General features: G+C 43.9%; 1 protein-coding gene across 2 annotated transcripts in view; it reads left to right on the top strand.

The window, feature by feature from the left end:
- LOC121277620 (serine/threonine-protein phosphatase 2B catalytic subunit alpha isoform) overlaps positions 1 to 23,723 on the top strand; it is a 356,398-nt gene that overhangs the window by 223,689 nt on the left and 108,986 nt on the right. For both annotated transcript variants that reach the window (XM_041187189.1, XM_041187182.1), the window contains exons 5-6: positions 1,129 to 1,274; positions 13,613 to 13,752. In XM_041187189.1, coding sequence (XP_041043123.1) covers positions 1,129 to 1,274; positions 13,613 to 13,752 — 286 coding nt within the window. The remainder of the gene's footprint in view (positions 1 to 1,128; positions 1,275 to 13,612; positions 13,753 to 23,723) is intronic.

The raw sequence follows: 23,723 nt of genomic DNA, 5'->3' as shown, positions 1-23,723 counted from the left end.
ATAGGTCTGAGGGCTGCCATTGATCTGCCTTCTTGATGAGTGTGTGCTGAACAGGAAAAAAGTATCATTCATCCATCGAAGCCTGAAATTCTCTACTTACTGATATCTTTAATTAGCCAGAAGAGATAAAACCTATCCCTGTTTCACCAGCAAAATTTATGTCCCTTGAAATAATCTGGCAGTCTCTCCATGTGTTGAGTTTTCAATTTTGTTTGACTGTTTAATTTTGGATAGATTTTAGATTAGTTTATATTATGTTCATGCTTCACAAGAGCCTCCTCCCACCCCTCTTCCGGTCACTCTACCAACATATCCTTCTATTCCTCTCTCCCTTGTGTTTATCCAGTCTCTTATTAAAATGTTTCTGTGTTATTTTCCTCAACCACTGCCTGTAGTATCAAGTTCCACATTCTTACCACACTCTGGGTAAATTCTCCTGAATTGCCTATTGGATTTATTAGTCTTATCTTACATTTATGATCTCTAGTTTTTAGCCCCCAAAAGTGGAAGCATCATCACTACCCTCTCAAACACCTTCATAATTTTATAGACCTCTATCAGGTACTCCTCAACCTTCTGTTTTCCAGAGGAAAGAGTTCCAGCCTGTTCAATCTTCCCTCGTGGTTATAACCACTCAGTTCTAGTATCATCGTTGTAAATCTTTCTTGCGCCTCCTCCAGTGCCCCCATACCCTTTTCTAATATGAAACCAGGTCTGTGCAGAGTGATCGAGTCTTCATGAGGTCATTATTGGTTGTGATGGGGGGCCGGGTAGCGCTCAAGGACCTGTATGTGGGCAGAGCGCACACACGAGACCATTGGTTGTGATGTTCATCCTTCGAGACGGAGATAAATATGTCCGTCACCTGGGTGTTAACACAGCCAGTCATCGAGACAAAAGCCTTGCCATTTTCAGTGACGAATGGATAAACATTTTAAGCAGAGAAAGTTGCAGTACTGTTGGGTAAGAAACAAGGCAGTGGGATTATATTTCAACTTCTGCGAGGAATTGGCACAGATGTGCCTGGCTATATTTCCGTGGTTCCATTAGAACTGATGATATTTATCTTGGTGCAGTTGTAGTTTGGAAAGTGTAACTCTTAATCTGATATCTGTTTCTGTCCAATAGGTAAAATTAAATATTCAGAACGAATATATGATGCGTGCATGGATGCTTTTGACTGCCTCCCATTGGCTGCCCTGATGAACCAACAGTTCCTGTGTGTACATGGTGGACTCTCTCCTGAGGTTAACACCTTAGATGATATTAAGAAAGTAAGTGTAACCATCCCTGTAAATAACCATCAGGCAAGTTTTGTCACTTTGGCTGCTTATTTTAAATATCATCATTTTGACTTCCTTAAGGTGGCTGCTGCAATATCCTATAAATATAATCAAATTCCTAATGAATCTGATGCACTCAAAAAATTAAGACTAAGCTTCCAAAGCATTCAAGTGGCAACATGTGTGTTACAAAAATTTTTCAGTAATAATAACTCTTTGTGTATTAAGCATTAACTCTTTACTGAAAGCAGTAACTCTAATTCAGCTGTTTTTGAGGCCATAGCCTGCTTCTGGCTTTGAACCGTGCAACCATAGCGGGAATTAATTCTATCTGGAAAGAGGTCAGTTGCCTCCAGGACAAGCCATGGGTCAGTCATGATGATCGAGGCATCTCCTTAGCTAACAGGAACGTTTGTCTATAATTGGGGTTAAATCATGTGGGCTGCAACACGGGTATAATCATCATGTCCCATCCCCTCTCTCAAATCAAAAGGCCAACCCTTAACATTTGGTGCTTTGCCAATCTCTTAAGTGCTTCTCCTTTTAACTTAGCTGAGAATTGCTAATACTTTTGCATTAGAAAGAAAGACTTGCATTTCTGTAGCGCCTTTCACAGCCTCAGGATGTTCCGAAGCACTTCACAAGTTGGTGAAGCACTTTCGAAGTCTAGTCACTGTTGTAATGTAGGAAACGCAGCAACAAATTTGCACGTAGCAAGATCCCACAAACAGCCATGCAATAATGACCAGATTATCTGTTTTAGTGACATTGACTGAAGGATGTATATTGACTGGAACACCAGGGAGGTCTGCCCTGCTCTACCTTGAAATATTGGCCATCGAATCTTTTGTGTCCAACTGAGAAGGCAGAGGGCCGCCTCAGTTTAACATCTCATCTGAAAGATGGGACCTCCAACAATGCTGTGCTCCCTCGGTGCAGCACCAGAAGTGTAGCCTATATTTTGTGCTCAAGCCTCTGGAGTGGGACTTGAACTCAGAATCTTCTGACTGCGAGCAAGTGAGAGTGCTCCTCATTGAGCCATAGCTATGAGGTTGCAGTGTCACACAGAAGTGGTGCCCCATGGGAAATTAAGGACTTTCACCCTTCTTCTCCTAACATTATAATTTGGACTTGCCTTAATGGATTACAGCTGCTGCCAGAACAAAATTCCTGTATCATCCCAGACCCGGTCAGCCAAATACTCCACCTTCCATACATGTTGGAGGAGAGAGCCTGGCATATGCTAAGCCCATAGCTTGGCAGTGGCCTCTCTTAAAGGCCACCATTGACGAGGAGATCTAACGCTGGATCAGCTGTGTTAGCTCAGCCTTCTACAAGCTACGGCAGTGAGTGTTTAATAATAAAGACCTCCGCAAGTCAATAAAAGTCCTTGTGTACGGAGCAATTGCTGTCACCACTCTCCTATACGGCAGTGAGACCTGCACTGTTATATCAGCGACACATAAGAACACTACAGAAATTCCACCAGCAATGTTTCCACCACATCCTCCAGATTCAATGGGAGGACCATGAAACAAACACTAGTGTCCTTCTTGAAGCCTTCTCCACAAGCATTCAGGCTAAACTGCTGAAAAATCTACTTCGATGAACTGGACACTGTGTCTGGATGATCAAAAAATGTTTCCTCAGCCAGATCCTGTTTTCTCAACTCTCAAGTGGCCAAAGTTCCAGGGGAGGACAAAGAAAACACTTCAAAGACACTCTGAAGCTCTCCCTGAAGCACGACAGCATTGACATTAATGACTGGGAGGAGATCGGTACCAGTCGTTTCAAAATGGCGACAACTCGTCCATTAAGCTGTGCGATGAGTCCAAAAGTCCTAACGATGAGGCAGAGCGGCAGCAGAGAAGGAAAGTAAAAGAAACAAATCCTGCACTCCTGATCCCACTAACGTGTGGGACATCCTTCCCCCATGTGGCCAAAGATCTGTGGGTCGAGAATTGACCTGTTCAGTCACATCAAGGCCCAGGGCAGAAACCCATGATGCTGAGTAGATGTCACCCTCAAATTAAAGGACAGCCTCGATTACATAGATTATTGGTTAGCTGAGATATGTATATTGGGAAGGATTTCGATCACAAAGTTAGCTAACGACAGATGTGGTTGCAGTAAAGATTTCATTTCTGATTTCTGCATGCTTGGGTTCAGAAGGTAAATAACAATGAGGATTCTTGCTCCTGATCCAGGAGATGTGGACAGGGACAAGTTTGGGCCAACTGTTTTGCACTCCTCCTGACTTCTCACCCAAATATCCAGGGTCTCTTCCATGGAGGAGCCCTATGTTGTGGTATCATCCTGCAGGGAAGATGTGGCCTTGAGAAGTCTTTTCTCTTTATTTCTTCATGGGATGTGGGTGTCACCGACATTTGTTGCCAATCCCTAATTGTCCTTGAACTGAGTGCCTTGCTCGGCATTTCAGAGGGCACTTAAGAGTTAAACACATTGCTGTGGGTCTGGAGTCACATGTACGCCAGACCAAGTAAGGACGGCAGATTTTTTTAAAAATTCGTTCATGGATTGTGGGCATCGCTGGCTACGCCAGCATTTATTGCCCATCCATAATTTCCCTTGCTCAGAGGGCATTTACGAGTCTGGAGTCACATGTCAGTCAGCCAGACCAGGTAAGGACATTACATAGAAACATAAGAACTAGGAGCAGGAGTAGGCGATTCAGCCCCTCGAGCCTGCCCCACCATTTAATACGATCATGGCTGAGCTCATTTCGGCCTCAACTCCAATTTCCCGCCCTCTCCCCATAACCTTTCAACCCGTTACTAATTAAAAATCTAAGTATCTCCTCTTTAAATTTATTCAGCATCCCAGCATCCACTGCACTCTGAGGTAGTGAATTCCACAGATTCACGACCCTTTGAGAAAAGTAATTCCTCCTCATCTCTGATTTAAATCTACCACCCCTTAGCCTAAAACTATGGCCTCTCGTTCTAGAATTCCCCACAAGGGGAAACATCTGCTCCAAGTCTACTTTGTCAATCCCCGTTAGCATCTTATATACCTCAATTACATCTCCTCTCATCCTTCTAAACTCTAGCGAGTATAGGCCTAAATTGGTCAATCTCTCCTCAAAAGGGAAGCCCCGTTTCTCTGGAATCAATCTAGTGAACCTCCTCTGAACCGCCGCCAATGCAACTACATCCTTCCTCAAATTTCACCATTAGCCATGGTGGGATTTGAACCCAGATCCCCAGAACATTACCCTGGGTCTCTGGATGGCACCATTTCCCCTCGAATAACAAGGTGAAAGATAGGGGGGAAAAGCTGGGCTGCACAAACTGTGCGGTGAAATGCTGGGCAGTCAGCATTGTAAGTTTGGTCTCTGACTCCACATTATCAAATCGTGTTACCGGTAGACACAGAGCCGCTCTGCTTTCGTATTCTAGGAGGTGTAGTGAGAAGAGAAATAAATACACTAGGTTGCTGAAAAAAGACATTTTTTTGTCGAAACGCTCATCAGGACAGTTTGCAAGAAAATGCCAATGTCAGAGGAATCAACACATTTATGCTGTACTTTATAAATATGTTGTTTCCCGTGACATTGGTACTTTCTTGCAAAGTGTCCTGATGAGTGCAAGATGAAAAGCTTCGACAAAAATGTCTTTTTTTTTCCCCAGCGGTACTGGAGTTCTGTACTACTGTATGTTTCTAATCCACAAAGAGAATGCTAGAAGATTGGATTGACAATGCTTATGGGTGAGCATGCACTGCAGGAGTGCTGTAGACATGAGACACTTAAAAAAAACAAGCAACAACATGCATTGAAATAGTGCCTTTGGCACAGGAAAATGTCACAAGGTACATCATGGAAACAGACAATCAGACAAAAACGGACACTCAACCAAAGGAAATGAGACTAGCAGGAGCGGCCAAGAGAGAGGTCACAGAGGTTTTGAGGAGGATCTTGAATGAGTAGGGTGAGGCAAAGAGGTTTGGGGAGGGTCCCCTTATCTACGGAAAGATATATTGGCAAAGGAGGCAGTCCAGAGAAGGTTCACTAGGTTGGTCCCGGGTATAGAGGGATTTTCTTATGAGGAGGGGTTGAGTAGGTTGGGCCTGTACTCAGTGCAGTTTAGAAGAATGAGAGGCGACCTTATTGAAACATATAAGATTCTTAGGGGGCTTGACAGGGTAGATGCTGAGAGGTTGTTTCCCCTTGTGGGAGAGTCCAGGACCAGAGGGCATAATCTCAGAATAAGGAATCGCCCATTTAAGACAGAGATGAGGAGGAATTTCTTCTGAGAGGCTAGAGAATCTGTGGAATTCTTTACCGTAGAGGGCTGTAGAAGCTGAGTCATTGGGTATATTCAAGGCTGAGATAGACAGATTTTTAATCAGTAAAGGAATCAAAGGTTATGGGGAAAAGGCAGGAAAGTGGAGTTGAGGATTATCAGATCAGCCATGATCTCATTGTATGGTGAAGCAGACTCGATGGGCCAAATGGCCTACTTCTGCTCCTATGTCTTATGGGTCCTTTTCACAGGTAAATGAGCCACATAAAGACAAAAATGAAAAAGTGTTTGGTTTGTAGTACTACTTATTTTTTCCCAAATGTTTGTCGGAAAGTATACTGTAGGCGCCAAATGGGTGCAGTGCACCAGTGCTTCAGTAGGATGTGGGTTTCTATTTGTAATGCTGGTGTGGTATCCCAGTTAGAGCTACACTGTGAAGAGGTGGCAGTAATCAAAGTACTTCTCTCAATAGCAGGATAATTGCACAAGTTGATGTGGGCTGCTTTCAAATTGGGTCGGAAACCCAACTTTAAAAAAAATTACAATAATTTTTTGAAAAGCATTAGGTCAGAGAGTTTGGGCTAAAGTTAGAGATCACAGTTTACTACATGCCTAGTATGATGCTAAGAAACTAAAGTCCAGAAACAACTTCATCATGTAAGACAAAAAGAGAATTACCTGGAAAACCTCAGCAGGTCTGGCAGCATCGGCGGAGAAGAACAAAGTTGATGTTTCGAGTCCTCATGACCCTTCAACAGAACTGAGTAAAATTAGGAGAGGAGTGAAATATAAGCTGGTTTAAGGTGGGGGGGAGGGAGGGAGGGTGGGTGGTGTGGTTATAGGGACAAGCAAGCAGTGATAGGAGCAGATAATCAAAAGATGTCACAGACAAAAGAACTTACTGCACTCCGTTCTCTCAGGTCCAACCCTGACATTGTCATCAAACCCGCTGACAAGGGTGATGCTGTTGTTGTCTGGCACACTGACCTCTACCTCGCGGAGGCTGAGCGTCAACTCGCAGACACTTCCTCCTACCTCTCCCTGGACCATGACCCCACCACTGAACATCAAGCCATTGTTTCCAGAACTGTCACTGGCCTCATCTCCTCTGGAGATCTTCATCCCACAGCTTCCAACCTGATAGTCACCCAACCTCGGATGGCCCGCTTCTACCTCCTACCCAAAATCCACAAACAGGACTGTCCCAGTAAACCGATCATCTCAGCTTGCTCCTGCCCCACAGAACTCATTTCTCGTTATCTTGACTCCCTTCTCTCTCCCCTTGTTCTGTCCCTTCCCACCTACATCCGTGATTCCTCTGACACCTTACGTCACATCAACAATTTCCAGTTCCCTGGCCCCAACCGCTTCCTCTTCACCATGGACGTCCAATCCCTCTACACCTCCATCCCCCACCAGGATGATCTGAGGGCCCTTAGCTTCTTCCTCGAACAGAGGCCCGAACAATCCCCATCCACCACTACTCTCCTCGGTCTGGCTGAACTTGTTCTCACACTGAACAATTTCTCCTTAAACTCCTTTCACTTCCTCCAAATAAAAGGTGTGGCTATGGGTACCCGCCTGGGCTCCAGTTATGCCTGTCTCTTTATGGGGTATGTGGAACATTCCTTGTTCCAGTCCTACTCTGGCCCCCTCCCACAACTCTTTCTCCGGTACATCGATGATTACTTCGGTGCCACTTCATGCTCTCGTCGGGACTTGGAAAAATTTATTAATTTTGCTTCCAATCTCCACCCCTCCATCATTTTCACATGGTCCATCTCTGACACTTCCCTTCCCTTCCTTGACCTCTCTGTCTCAATTTCTGGTGATGGACTGTCCACCAATATCCATTACAAACCCACCGATTCCCACAGCTACCTCGACTACAGCTCTTCACACCCTGCTTCCTGTAAGGACTCCATCCCATTTTCTCAGTTCCTTCGCCTCCGTCGCATTTGTTCTAATAATGCTACCTTCGAAAACAGTTCCTCTGACGTGTCTTCCTTCTTCCTTAACCGAGGTTTTCCACCCACGGTCGTTGACAGGGCCCTCAACTGTGTCCGGCCCATCTCCCATGCATCCGCCCTCATGCCTTCTCCTCCCTCCCAGAAACATGACAGGGTCCCCCTTGTCCTCACTTATCACCCCACCAGCCTCCGCATTCAAAGGATCATCCTCCCCCATTTCCACCAACTCCAGCATGATGTCACTACCAAACGCATCTTCCCTTCACCCCCCCGGCAGCATTCCATAGGGATCGTTCCCTCCAGGACACCCTGGTCCACTCCTCCATCACCCCCTACTCCTCAACCCCCACCTACGGCACCTCCTCATGGCCACGCAAAATATGCAACATCTGCCCCTTCACTTCCTCTCTTCTCACTGTCCAAGGGCCCAAACATTCCTTTCATGTGAAGCAGCATTTCACTTGCATTTCCCCCAACTTAGTCTACTGCATTCGTTGCTCCCAATGCTCTACATTGGAGAGACCAAACACGAACTGGGCGACCGCTTTGCAGAACACCTGCGGTCTGTCCGCAAGAATATTGAATTCAATAACTTTAGATCTTGAACTCCCTCCTCCATCCCCACCCCCTTTCCATTTCTTCCCCCTCCCTTTTGTTTTTTCCAATAATTTATATAGATTTTTCTTTTCCCACCTATTTCCATTATTTTTAAATCTATACCTTTTATGCCCTGTTAGTCTTTCCACCCCACCCCCACTAGAGCTGTACCTTGTGTGACCTGCCATCCATTCTTAATTAACAACATTCATTTAGATTATATCACCACCTTCAACACCTCTTTGTTCTTTTGTCTGTGACATCTTTTGATGATTTGCTCCTATCACTGCTTGCTTGTCCCTACGACCACACCACCTCCCCCCACCCCCCACCTTAAACCAGCTTATATTTCACCCCTCTCCTAATTTTACTCAGTTCTGTGGGAGGGTCATGAGGACTCGAAACGTCAACTCTTTTCTTCTCTGCCGATGCTGCCAGACCTGCTGAGTTTTTCCAGGTAATTTTGTTTTTGTTTTGGATTTCCAGCATCCGCTGTTTTTTGTTTTTATCTTCATCATGTAAGACACTGTCAACATTTAGAAGTATCAAAGATCTAAAAAATACAAGCACTAGGGATTGGGTGAGCATTAGCTTTTGTTTTAGCAGTTGATCATCGTAGAAATCTTGGGAGAGGCTAAATTAGAGAGAGAGCAAAAGGAAAAGATTAGTTAAGGTGCTGAGGAGTGTAATAAAATGCGGTGACATAAAAGGGAAAAACTAGGTGCGTTTTTAAATATTCATTCATGGGATGTGGGGGCATTTATGGCCCGTCCCTAATTTCCCTTGAGAAGGTGGTGGTGAGTTGCCACCGTGAACCGAACATACATATGGACCATGGAGCAGGAGGAGGCCACTCAGCCCCTCGAGCCTGCTCCGCCATTCAATAAGATCATGGCTGATCTGAATGTAACCTCAGTCCCACATTCCTGCCTACCCCCCCGATAACCTTTCACCCCCTTGTTAATCAAGAATCTATCCAGCTCTGCCTTAAAAATATTCAGACTCTGCTCCCAATGCCTTGTAAGAGAGTTCCAAAGACTCTCAACCCTCTAAGAGAAAAAATTTCGCCTCATCTCTGTTTTAAGTGGGTGACCCCTTATTTTTAAACAGTGACCCCCTAGTTCTAGATTTACTCAACAAGAGGAAACATCTTCTCCACATCCACCCTGTCAAGACCCCTCAGGATCTTATACGTTTCAACTAAGTTGCCTCTTACTCTTCTAAACTCTAGCGGATATAAGCCTGACCTGTCCAACCTTTCCTCATAAAACAACCCACCCATTCCTGGTATTAGTCTGGTAAACCTTCCCCGAACTGCTTCCAAAGCATTTACATCCTTCCTTAAATAAGGTGACCAATACTGTGCACAATACTTCAGATGTCGTCCATGCATATTTATTTTGAAATACTAAAAAGCAGTAGAGTTAGCACTGCGGTTTCTGATTTTTACATTTGCTGGAAGGGTATCTGTCACATCAAAAAAATTTTGGAACATGCCTAAAATAGCTATTCTAAGTAACATTGGTAATTGTTTCTCATAATGAACAACAACAGTTATGCCAAAGACGATAGGAGCAGGGAAGACTATAACATTCCCTGTGACTGGTCCCTGTTCAGACCTCAAGGAGCTCCCTACTTCCCCGTTCTCAACTTATTTATTTTTGTGATGTTCTGCATGTACAGTTAACCCACTGTAAAATAAACAGTAGCTTTTGTTGCTGGGCCTGTTAATTTCATTTTCTTATTTGTTGGGATAGTGATAAGTTTTTGTCAGAATTTCAATCTGCAAAATTATCAATATTTATGAATTTGCTTTATTTTAAGATTTATTGAAGTTCTTTAATGTGACAGACCATATGAATTATTTAATGTCTGCAGCAAGTTAACTGCATCGGTAACTTACCTAAGCCGTTTCTTTTTGCACCTGATGTACTGCAATAAAAGACTGTGGATTCTTGGAGTTACACTGATTAAAGAAAAAATGAATACTTACTTTATGCGTTAAAGTTCAGTTTAATAAAAGATGCAATGTATTCTTGCATTAACCATACCCAAAGCACACACAATTTGACAGGAACAAAATTAATTAGGCCTTGTTATTTGGAGTATGCACAGCCAGTGTGTGTACTTCAGACTGGTTGGGACTATAGTGATTTGTGGATTTTGTATAATTCTGCAAAGCTGTCATATTTCCCTCTGCTGTCATATTTGACTCCTATTTAAAATCTTTAATTCTTCCAAATGTGGTTATGATTTGCTACTGTAAATAACAGACATTCCTGATGAGAAAGGTTAATGCAAAGCTTGCTTCTGTGAAGCACCATTGTTTTATTCATGAGCTGCCCCTGTAATGTGCCGCTCAGTTTGCGGAAGTACAACATCAGGCATCCAGGTACACTTAGGGATTGATGAAAGGAAGCTCGGGGCTTGCAGTTTCTATTGAGGTATTGGCTGGTGTCTGAAAGCATTTGAGTCTGGCTTTTAAACAGGTTAAAGACTTAATGGCTGTCATCAGATGTCAGAGATGAATTTGCTAGTTCAGAAGTAGATGTCATATCAGCATTTGGTTTGCATGAGTTAAAGCAGATAAAGTAATAAGTTCCCAGAGCGGCACGCTCCATGTGAGAAGCTGGGGATTACTGTAGCAAATGGGTCTCAACTCTTCTGTGTATTGCTCGTGTTGAGTGGATAGAGAGAAACTATTTCCTCTGCTGGGAGTGCCCAGAACAAGGAGGCAGAATCTTAAAATTAGAGCCAAGTCATTCAGGGTGATGTCAGGAAGCACTTCTTCACACAAAGGGTGGGGGGTTAAAATCTGGAACTCTCTCCCCCAAAAGCTGTTGAAGCTGGAGGTCAATTGGAAATGTCAAAACAGAGATTGATAAACTTGTACTGGGAAGGAGATCGAGGACTCTGGACCCAAGGAGGGTAGATGGAATTCAGATACAGATCAGCCATTATCCAGTTGAATGCTGTAGCAGGCTACTCCTGTTCCCATGTTCCTATATATTCTGTCTGGTCACCTTGTGTTTTATACCATATTTGTTTCTAGTCTTGGTTTTGTAGGGTTGTTCAGAGATCACCATACTTTTTTTATTCTTCCATGGGATGTGGGTGTCGCTGGCTGGGTCAGCATTTATTGCCCTTCCCTAATTGCCCCTTGAGAAGGTGGTGGTGAGCTGCCTTCTTGAACCGCTGCAGTCCATGTGGTGTAGGTACACCCACAGTGCTGTTAGGGTGGGAGTTCCAGGATTTTGACCCAGTGACAGTGAAGGAACGGCCAATATATTTCCAAGTCAGGATGATGAGTGACTTGGAGGGGACCTCACAGGTGGTGGAGTTCCTATCTATCTGCTGCCCTTGTCCTTCGAGGTGGTAAAGGTCGCAGGTTTTGGAAGGTCATAATTTTATCTTTGAGTCAACGTAAATGTTCAGAAGCAGAAGGAAACTACCATGACTCACAACTTAATTTTAAAAGCTGTCCCACTTGATGCCAATAAGAAGAAAGGCTTTATTTCTCTAATGTCCTTCACAACCCCATGACATCCCAAAGTACTTCACAACCAATGAAGTACTTCTGAAGTGTAGTCACTGTTTGAATGTAGGAACTGCAGCAAGCCAATTTCCACACAGCAAGATCCCACAAACAACAATAAGATCATGGCCAGATAATCTATTTCTCCAGCTTCTGGCTTTGAACTATCCAACTGCATAGGTCTCTGTTTCTGTGGTGGGATTTAATTTATCTGTAGAGGTCAGTTTTCTCCAGGACAGATCATGAGTCAGTCATGATGATTGGCATCTCCTCAGCTTAACAAGAGCAGTTGTCTGCAGTTGGGATTAAATCGTACCGGCTGTAATGCGAGTATAATCATCATGTTCCATCCCCTCTCTCTAATCAAAAGGCCAACCCCCAACATTTGGTGCTTTGCCAATCTCTGAAGTTTAACTTTAACTTTGCTGAGAGCTGCTAATGCTTTTGCATTAGAAAGAAAGACTTGCATTTCTATAGCGCCTTTCACAGCCTCGGGATGTCCCAAAGTGCTTTACAACCAATGAAAGGCTTATCGAAGTGCAGTCATCTTGAAAATGTAGGAAACGCAACAGCCAATTTGCATTCAGCACAATCCCACAAACAGCACTGCAAAAATTACCAGATTGTTTTTGTGCTCAAGTCTCAGGAGTGGGATTTGAACCCATAACCTTCTGATTTGGAGGTGAGAGCACTACCCACTGATCCAGTGGTTGATGGTAATGGTACAGGTTTTAGTTGCATTGCCTCAACCAGATGTTTTGAGAGACCAAACCATTCAGTACAAATACTTCTGGAACTTTTCTAAATAAGGATTTGATTGTCTCAAAAATTGTTGGAGGAGTTATTTAAAAGCAAAATACAGCAGATGCTGGAAACCTGAAGTAGAAACAGGAAACTCTGGAAATACTCAGCAGGTCTGGCAGCATCTGTAGAGAGAGAAACAGGGTTAACGTTTCAGGCTGATCACCTTTTATCAAAATTAGTTCAATTTTGTTTGTTCTTTGTTTTGTTTTTGCTGGAGAGGGGCATCTCTCAAAAATATTGGGGGAAAGATATTCAAGACAGCTAAGTTCCATGGACCAGGCCAGAAACCTAATTTTTGCCCCATGCCTTTTTATAACAGTTTGCATTTGTATAGCACCTTTACATAGACACTTTGCAAGAGGGTTGTCAAACAAAATTTGACACAGAGTCACAAAAGGAGATGTTAGGGCGATGACCAACAACTTGGTCAAAGTGGTGAATTTTAAGAAGCGTCTTAAAGGAGGAGAGAGATTTGGAGAGGTGTAGGGAGGGAATTCCAGAGCTGAGGGTCCACGGCTGCTGATTGTAAAACGATTAAAATTGGGGATGCTGGCGAGGCCAAAGTTGGAGGAGCGCAGAGATCTCATTACCTATTCAGCTCTTGATGTATTATACAGATTCGTTGAAAAGCGTTACACCATGTATTGACTGGGATTCTCTGCACTTTAACTGATGAAAGAAGTGCCGCTAATACAAATTCTTCTAGGAGTTTAAAGGGAAATTGTCTTTGGCGTCTCAGTTAAAAATTTGGAATGATCTTCTTTCTACCCTCACCTTCTGCAGTGAGTGGTTCCTGTACTATAATGTTGATGTGTTTCAAGGTGTGGGGAAGATATTTTGTGTGGCTTTTCCTTAAGCCTGTTTTATTCTGAACATTCTCTTAATGGGGAAGAAATTGCACAAATGTTGTGGCTTCTCTTCAGTGTGTTGAGTTTCTACCAGCTGTGACACTTGCTTCCTAGTGCTGATGGTGCCATTAAAGTTTCTTGCTGTTTATGCTGCAACATTAAGATGCATTTCATTTGAAAGAGGACAGTGACAACTTTAAAAGATTGAAATGCTGCTGCGTATTTACACAATGGCTCCTATAACTGCTGCTGTCGTTTCTCAACGTCATTTTGCTTCATGTTTTTAATTTGTATTTCCTTTTCTTTGTAGTTAGATAGATTCAAAGAGCCCCCTGCATATGGGCCCATGTGTGACCTGTTGTGGTCAGATCCACTAGAAGACTTTGGAAATGAGAAGTCTCAGGAACATTTCACTCACAATACAGTCAGAGGCTGTTCATACTTCTACAGGTAAGAGGATTGTTTCCACCCTGTTCTTCCAAATCCTTACTGTTGAATGTTGGACTACACACTGTTGCCCCACATCTGGAGTGCTGTGCAGTTCTAAGCACCATACTTCAGGAAGGAAGGATACATTGGCCTTGAAAGAAACACAGGCCAGTGTTAATATTTTGTTAATTGTTAAGTTTAAGAATAAACAGGTGGTGGGTATTGATTGATTAAGTATCTTTAAGCACACATTAAAAGGAACTCCCCTATAAGGGTTTTCAGTTAGTTAATTAGTTTATTTGTTTATCTGTCTTAAAAAGGTGTATAAAAAGGGACTACTTCCAGGCTGCCTGTAACTTTTGCAGCTTTGAGGAGCCTGTGTTCCACATCTATGCAGGATGTGTGAAGTTATAGCCTCTGTTGTATTATCCAAGGGGCTGCTGCTCAACCTTTGGTTGCACTTGGGCCCCACGTTTCTGATCTTTCACCACCTGGGGTGGAGCAGAGTGGGCCGGGCGGAGGACCTGCCCCAATTCTGGCCTCTGCGCCCTCCCCAATCACTTGGCCCCACCTTTGGGAATTGTAGCTTCTACCATTTAAGTCCTAAACTTTGAAATTTTCTCCTTAACCCTCTGTCCCTCTGCCTTTCTTCCTTAAAACCTGCCACTTTGACTAAGCTTTTAGTCAAACCACCTCCCCCTGACACCCCCCCCCCCCGCCTCAGAGTTCCTCCTTTAGTTCAATGTCAGTTTATTTTTGACTTCACTGCTATGAAGTGCCTTGAGATAATTTCCTTGTGTTGAAGCTTCTGGATAAATACAAGTTGTACTTACTTCAAATTATATTATTTTGCTTCAAGAATGACCAAATTAGAAGGAGTAAAGTGTATTTTGTGATATTTTACAACAGTGCTGTTAAGGAGGTTGTTTTGAAACAAGTGGAGGAAACAAAACCTTTAGGAGACACGTTGAATCTATAAAAATCTGGAGGGAATTAAAAATAATGCATCCAAATTCTTTGTCATGCCCAAAGACCAGAAGGACTGTTCAATCAAAATGTATAACGACTTCATGAAAAATGTCTGTAAATATAATCTTTTTTGAGAATTCAGTTAAAAAAAAAACATTGAAGCAAAGCTGTCAGTCATAAACTGGACATAAAGATCCTAAGCATTTCATTTTGGGTGGGGGGGCTTGGGGGTGGAGGGCCAGAACGTGGCTGTGGTAATGATCACTGACCTGGTGAGTGAGAAAATCTAGTGGCGATTACAATGGGAACCAGTCATACCATGAGAATATGAAATAGTCCACATTGAGGAAATTTTACCATCAAGATTGCAACTGTCCAAGAAGCCACACCAGCATTAAAGCAGTTAAGGTTGATAGCCAGAGTACTTTTTGATATCATCGTTTAGCCGCCTTGCAAACTAACACTCCATCTCCAACTTTCCTGTGCTTTCCGGAGTCCTAGAATGTGTTGGCACCTCCCAAATGCATAGGATTGTATAAAATATACGGCACAGAAACAGGACAGTCAGCCCAGTCAGTCCAAGCTGGTGTTTATGCTCCATTCGAACCCCCTCCCATCTTTCCTCATCTAAATCTATCATCGTAAACCTCTATTCTCTCCTTCCTCATATCCTTGTCCAGCTTCCCCTTAAATGTATCTACACTATTCACTTCAACCATTCCCTGTGGTAACGAGTTCCACATTCTCATCTCTCTCTGGGTAAAGAAGTTTATTTTGAATTTCTGATTGGATTTCTTGGGGGCTATCTTATATTGATGGCCTCTAGCAATGCTCTTCCCCACCAAAGGAAACTGTAGTAATTATGGTTTGGTTAAATGTTGGGCTGTACCTTTAAGAATAATCCTGTGATGTAAGATCACATGACCTGTGTAAACCAATGTGTTAGCAGCGCAGACTACTTCGTTAGTCAGTGTAGAGATAGAGATGGGGTTGAAAGCACACAAGTAGTTGCTGCTGGCTGTATTGTAAATAAGTCTAATGTTTCCACTTGGAAAGTTGTCTGCCGATCAACTCTATTACAAGCTGGCGACAGGGCCACACTACAACAAACTGGCGACGGGGATAAATCAAGATAAATTGGAATTGGTACTGTACTTCGTCCAGCAATTGTATCAATGTCTGTTTAAAATAACAGAAGATATATTCATCCAAAATGCCACAATATGGTAGAGTTGATCCCTTTGAGCCAGCCACAGACAATTGGTCTCAATATATAAAATGCCTCAAACTCCGCTTTCAAGTGAACTAAATCCATGGGGGGAAGAGAAGAGCCAAGCGATCCTCTTAAGTACTTGTAGGAGCAAAACCTACAGTTTGATTCAAAGTTTGACGGCACCTAGTTTCCCAGATTCAAAGAATTTTGGAGAATTGGTGAACCTCATGAAGGGACATTTTCAACCCAAGCCCTCAGTCATGATGCAGCGGTTCCAGTTCAGTTTGCGAAACAGAGCCCTGGGTGAGACAGTTGCTAGCTACGTGGCAAGTTTGAAGTAACTAATGGAACATTGTGAATTCGGTGAGACTCTGAACGACATGCTCAGATATTGTTTAGTGTGTGGTGTGAAAGGAGGCACTATTCAGAGAAGATTGCTGGCTGAAGTGAATCTGGATTTCAAGAAGGTGTTAGAAATAGCTCTGGCTGTGGAAGGTGCAATAAGATATTCAAGTAAGCAACACAAGGGATACAAAATGGCGCCGCTACAAATTGGGTGAGAACAGTCAGCCGAAAGTGGCGTGAAAAACCCGAGACTGCTCCGCGAAGTGAAAAACAGCCTCCGCTAACTGAAGACTAAGAAGAAATAATTTAGTAGCTAAATTGAAGAATAACTTGAATCGATGTGGAAACAATCAGTCTTATGGCAATTAGCTGTTTAAAGAAATAGAATGTTACTTTTGTCACAGAAGTGGATATATAATGAGACGGTACAAAGAGAGATTTAAACGGGCTTGCAAACAACAGAAGAAGCCCAATAAAATCTGCAATGTGGACGAGCCTGAAGCAACAAATCCTGACATTTATTCATTGTTTAACATAAAAGTTGGGAAGACAGAGCCAATATTTGTTACGGTACAAGTGAGTGGTAAACCAGTAAAAATAGAAGTAGACACGTCAGCTTAGACACGGCTACTGTAATTGAAGAACACACTTTCAGATATGTAAATAATGGTGAACATCAGTTAAATTTGGAACAAACATCTGCCAAGCTGAAAATGTACACAGGCCAAGAAATCCAAGTAAAAGGTGTCAGCAGAGTAACTCCATTATAGACACCAATCGGCACAGCTACCAGTGGTGCTATTGCAAGGCAGAGGACTAAGCTTTCTAGGGTGAGACTGGTTAAGGGAAATCAACCTTGAGTGGCCAGCGAGATTTCAAAAGGAAGCTGGAAATCCTAAACAAAAACAAAAACAGAACTACCTGGAAAAACTCAGCAGGTCTGGCAGTATCGACGGAGAAGAGCACAGTTGATGTCTTGAGTCCTCATGACCCTTCAACAGAACTAAGTAAAAATAGGAAAGGGGTGAAATATAAGCTGGTTTAAGGGGGGTGGGTGGGGTTGTTGGGACAAGCAGCCAGTAATAGGTGGAGATAACCAAAAGATGTCATAGACAAAAGGACAAAGAGGTGTTGAAGGTGGTGATATTATCTAAAGGAACGTGCTAATTAAGAGTAAAAGGCAGGACAGACAAGGTACAGATAGCTCTAGTGGGGGTGGGATGAAATAATACTAAAAGGGCTAAAAGGTAGAGATAAACAATGGGTGGAAATACATTTAAAAATAATGGAAATAGGTGGGAAAAGAAAAATCTATATAAATTATTGGAAAAAAGGGGGGGATCGGAAAGTGGTGGGGGGATTGGAGGAGAGAGTTCAGGATCTAAAATTGTTGAACTCAATATTCAGTCCGGAAGGCTGTAAAGTGCCTAGTTGGAAGATGAGGTGCTGTTCCTCCAGTTTGCGTTGAACTTCACTGGAACATTGCAGCAGGCCAAGGACGGACATGTGGGCATGAGAGCAGGATGGAGTGTTGAAATGGCAAGCGACAGGGAGGTCTGGGTCATGCTTGCGGACAGACCGAAGGTGTTCTGCAAAGCGGTCACCCAGTCTGCGTTTGATCTTCTCCACCTATTACTGGCTGCTTGTCCCAACAACAACACACCCCCCCCGCACCCCCCCCATCTTAAACCAGCTTATATTTCACCCCTTTCCTATTTTTACTTAGTATTGTTGAAGGGTCATGAGGACTCGAAACGTCAACTGTGCTCTCCTCCACCGATGCTGCCAGACCTGCTGAGTTTTTCCAGGTATTTCTATTTCTGTTTTTGTTTTGGATTCCAGCATCTGCAGTTTTTTGCTTTTATATCTGGAAGAGTTCCTGTCTTGCAAAAGGAACAAGGTGAACTATGGCAGAAAGAGTCTGGAGAGTGCAAGGACTGCAACAGGATGAAAAAGGAGTGTGTAAGGACTCAACAACATGAAGAAATGCAGTCTATCTCAAACAAAAACATAATAATACTTCCTCCCCCTTTAATTTTGCTGTACATATTGTATTTACAAGAATATTTATCTCATGACATTATAATATTTACACAGATCGTGACCTTATAGGATAATTCTTAAAGATATGGTCCAACATTTAACAAAACCATAATTAGTACAGAAACATTCTCTCTGCATCCACAAAGCCTTTTAGAATTGTGGCAAATGTATGCATGTTCTACCCAGAACTCCATGTTTGACACCCTCCTCTCAGATTTCTACCCCGTCACAATAAAGAAATGGCTCTTATCAAAGTGACAGATAACATTCTATGTAACTATGACTCACCTGCATTCTTTGACATGGTTGTTCTCGGTATTCTCTTTCCAACACCACACCCAGCTGTTTGGGATAGTATGTGCTGGTTCCGTTCTTATCCATCTAATCGTAGACAGAGTATCACTTGCTTTGGCATCGTTTTATTTCCGCAGCACTAAGTCTGGCGTCCCCCAAGGATCCACCCTTGGCCCCTCATGTTTTAAATATAAATACTGCCCTTCGGCAACATGGTGTGAAGGCACAGTGTTAGTTTTCACATGTACGCTGAATCAGAATGTACCAGAATGCTTATCCAACATCCTGTGCTCGATAAGCAGAAATTTCCTCTAATTAATTATTAGGATGACTGAAGTCATTGTTTTCAGTCCCTGCTCTGTTCCTGACCTACTGACTCGACTCCTCTCTCTGGTCGCTGTTTGAGGCTGAACCAGACTGTTTGCAGCCTTGGTGTCGTATTGGACCCAGAGATGAACTTCTGACCGTGTATCTGCGCCATCACTAAGACCACCTATTCCCATCTCTGCAACATCGCCTTACTCCCTTCCTGTCTCAGCTCATTCCTGGCCAACCTCCCACATGCCACCCACAATAAACTTAATGGACCCTAGATCTGTGAAGCTATCAGCAACCTCCAGTGCCACATTGTCAATGCTGATGGATGGTGGTGGTATGGCAACATCCTGGACCATGCCATGTGTCTTCCTGATGCTGATGGTCAAATCAAACTCTATACAAGCATGAAAGAGTCTGTCCACTTTCCACTGAAGGTTGTTCCTCAGCACAATCATCAGCAATCCGTCCCTTGTTGCTGAAATCAACACACACAATGTAAGCTGAGTAAGAGTGTGGAACAACAGCAACCTGACTGAGGACACCAAATTGAGAGTCTACCAAGCCTGTATCCTCAGTGCACTCCTCTACAGCGAGACCTGGACAACATATGCCAGGCAGGGGAAAAGGCTGAACAGTTTCCACATTCGCAGTCTCAGATGCATCCTCGGCATCTCTTGGCAGCAACTCCGGGTCACCAACTCTGAGGTCCTGGAACGTGCTTGGTCATCAGCATACATTCATTGCTGAATCAGTGATGCCTGTGCTGGCTTGGTCACGTTCCTTGGATGGATGATAGCAGTATACCCAGAGACCTACTGTACAGTGAACTGGCCTCTGGGTGCTGACCTTCTTAGCATCCATACCTGAGTTTCAAGGACACCTGCAAGCGAGAGATGAAGATGGTAGACGTTGACACTGACAACAGGAGACAGCTGCTGACGGCCATGACCTCTGGAGCTGACTGTTTGGAAGGGCATTGGAAGAGGTGAGCTGAAACGTAAAGCTCAGCTGACTGAGGAGAGGGCTGAGAGAATACAGAGGCCAGTGAATTGTGCACCTTCTCAGCTCACTGTCTTCCTCTGCAGTGAATGTGGCAGAGACCTCCAGGCCAGAGTGGAGCTCCTGAGCCACACCAGACGATTCTTAACTCAGAATTGACCACCATGGTGCAAACCATTGTCTAATGAGACGGTGGGGGGGCTGCAACAGCAAACTTAATGTCTTCCAAAATTCTGCCGTGTCCTAACTCACACAGAGCACCATTCACCCATCAACCGTGTGCTCTGTGGTCTACATTGCTCCAAGTTAAACAGCATCTCAATTTTAAAATTCTCATCCTTGCTTTCAAATCGCTCCTTCGCCTCGCCCCCTCCCTATCCCTGTAACCTCCCCTAGCCCCAGAGCCTTCTAATATCCCTCTGTGTTCCTCTGATTCCGGCCTTTTGTACATCCTTGATTTTAATTGCCCCAACATTGGTGGCTGTGCCCTCAGCTGTCAAGGGCCTAAGTGGTTGAATTCCCTCCCTAACCCTCTCCTTATCCCTATCTCTGTTTCCTCCTTTAAGACACTCTTCAGAACCTACCTGTTTGACCAAATCTTTGCTTATCTGACCTAATATCCCTGTCTGTGGATTGGTGTCAGATTTTATTTGATAATGCCTTGCGATATTTTATTAAAGGCACTATATAAATTCAGGGTGCTGTTGATATTAGCACCAGGCCATTAGAGATTTAGAATCCCCCTACATCCCTGCAGGCTGGCTCTATTGAGTCCTCTTTGAGGATACGATTGATTTTGACACCCGTGTGTTTGTATTCATTATGTTGGATTTAATTTAGAATGTGAGGCGAACAAGGATTGAACATAATCAGCGTAGGCAGAATCCTGAAAATGTCAGCACTTGATTGCGAGAGAAAGGGCTGCCCTGTGCTAGTAGTGACTAACATGTGGACGACCCATACACCTACATTAGCCATTGTGAGGCGTTCCTCCATGTCTGCTGAAAAAAAATATGCAAAAAGTAAATCTTTGCCACAAGACTTAAAGAATGATTCAGTCTGGAATTTTGTCATGAAGCATCAGCAGTAATGAACTCCACCGAAAACGTGTCAGGCCTGATTTTAGAAAGTCGATGAGTGCTGCTGATTTAGCAGTGTAACCCTTTGTAATTCAGTCTCTGCCATGATTGATGCCACTGAAGATATACAGGTGTCACACCAATGTACGTTCATGATCACAAACTCTCCCAGTCTCATTCACACCATCAGCGGGGAACCAACAGCAAGGTTATTGTAAGGTTGGTTATGGTTCATGTACTTGTTCCCATTCAGAATAAGGGACCTTCAGCAAATTAAACTGCACTGCTATTCACTGCACAACATAATCCTGCAGATCAGCATCCTAAGGGTGTGTGATGTTACACCGCATATTTCCTGAGAAACTCACCCTGCACTTGGGGTTAGAACTCCGAGGCACAAATCTCAAGTTGTTTGCTAGCTCTATCTTTTTCCGAAGACTGATCTTTTTGCCAAATTCTGCCGAGTGGTCAGATTCCTGTTGTCACCACCTTGAAGACTGGCAACAATATGAAACTCTCTGCAGTTGGTGTTCAGCAATCCTGAGGGGACTTGACTGACTCTTGACTGACGAGGGAGTCAAAGGGTATAGAGGGTAGGCAGGATAGTAGAGTTGAGGTCACAATCAAATCAGCCATGATCTTATCAAATGGCAGAGCAGGCTTGAGGGGCTGAATGGCCTAATTCTAATGTCCATATGTATGATTGTATGCTTACAGCAACCAAGGTAAGTTTCTCACTGCTACCTATTGTGTTGGAATCTCCATTGCAACATCTCTACCAATCAGAGTCCACTTGCCAACCATTCAGCATTGTCTTGACATACAGTATAAATTGTTGTTTTCTTCCTTATATTGGAATTCTTGTGAACTGTCCTGATGAGTGCAAGACGAAAAGCTTTGACATCTCTCTTTTTTCAGCAATACTCGAGTTCTGTGCTACCAAACAGTTATTTGTATTATAATCATGTCAATATGGCAAGGGTTTATAGAATGGTTATTCAGTGATAGAGAGAAACTATTCCCATTGGTGGAAGGGTTGAGAACAGAAGGTGTGCACCTCAGGTGATCAGTAAAAGAACCAAAGGGGCTGAATGGCCTCCTTCACTGCTGTGATGGACGAATATATGATCCTTGGGGCCTGCTTGTGTTAAAATGTTTGGGTAAGAATTGCCATTTCTCATTGAATTCTGGACCTAGGGGGAGGAATCACTAAAGGTTGCCTCGTGGATTCAGTCACAATTAGGCCGTGTATCATCCTCTTAACAGACCACCTGGTTCTTAAAAAATGCAAATTATAACTTGAAAGAAATTGGATGACCTGCTCTCTCTGACTGGAATTAAAGCTGGGCATTATGTAAAAAAAATTATAAAGGAAGAAAGATTTCGATTATTACGACACCTTTGATAATGTTAGGACATCTGAAAGTGCTTTCCAACCGATGTTGAAATTTTGAAGCCCAGTGACTGTTGTAAGAAATGTGACAGATAATTTACACACAGCAAGATCCCACATAAAACAATGTGATAATGACCAAATAATCTGTTTTCAGTGATGTTGGTTGAAGATAGATTTTGCAAAGGACACCAGGAAGAACGACTCTACTCTTGTTCAAAATAGTTTTGTAGGATATTTTCTGAGAGAACAGACAGGGTCTTGGTTTCATGTCACATCTGAAATACAGCGCATTCAACAGTACAGCATTCCCTCAGTACTGATCTTCCAACGGTGCTGCACTCCCTCAGTACTGACCCTCCAACAGTGCAGCACTCCCTCAGTACTGATCTTCCAACAGTGCAGCACTCACTCAGTACTGACCCTCCAATGGTGCTGCACACCCTCAGTACTGACCCTCCAACAGTGCAGCACTCCCTCAGTACTGATGCTTTGGCAGTGCAGCACTCCCTCAGCACTGACCTCCAACTGTGCAGCTCTCCCTCGGTACTGTCCCTCTGACATTGCGGTGCTCCATCAGTACTGACCCTCCAACAGTGTGGCGCTCCCTCAGTACTCACCCTACGACAGTGCAACACTCTCTCAGTACTGACCCTCTGACAGTGCAGCACTCCCTCAGTACTGACGCTCTGACAGTGCAGCACTCCCTTAGTACTGACCCTCTGACAGTGCAGCACTCCCTCAGTACTGACCCTCTGACAATGCAGCACTCCCTCAGTACTGACCCTCTGACAGTGCAGCACTCCCTCAGTACTGATCTTCCAACAGTGCAGCACTCCCTCAGCACTGATCTTGCAACGGTTCTGCACTCCCTCAGTACTGACCCTCCAACAGTGCAGCACTCCCTCAGTACTGATGCTCTGGCAGTGCAGCACTCCCTCAGCACTGACCTCCAACTGTGCAGCTCTCCCTCAGTACTGTCCCTCTGACATTGCGGTGCTCCATCAGTACTGACCCTCCAACAGTGCAGCGCTCCCTCAGTACTCACCCTACGACAGTGCAACACTCTCTCAGTACTGACCCTCTGACAGTGCAGCATTCCCTCAGTACTGACCCTCCAACAGTGCAGCACTCCCTCAGTTCTGACCCTCCAACGGTGCTGCACTCCCTCAGTACTGACCCTCCAACAGTGCAGCACTCCCTCAGTACTGATGCTCTGGCAGTGCAGCACTCCCTCAGCACTGACCTCCAACTGTGCAGCTCTCCCTCAGTACTGACCCTCCAACAGTGTGGCGCTCCCTCAGTATTGACACACCGACAGTGTGGCACTCCCTCAGCA

Source organism: Carcharodon carcharias, chromosome 1, assembly GCF_017639515.1.
Source record: "Carcharodon carcharias isolate sCarCar2 chromosome 1, sCarCar2.pri, whole genome shotgun sequence".
Taxonomy (NCBI): domain Eukaryota; kingdom Metazoa; phylum Chordata; class Chondrichthyes; order Lamniformes; family Lamnidae; genus Carcharodon; species Carcharodon carcharias.
Note: the sequence above shows the minus strand (reverse complement) of the source record. Positions and strands in the feature narration are given on the sequence as shown.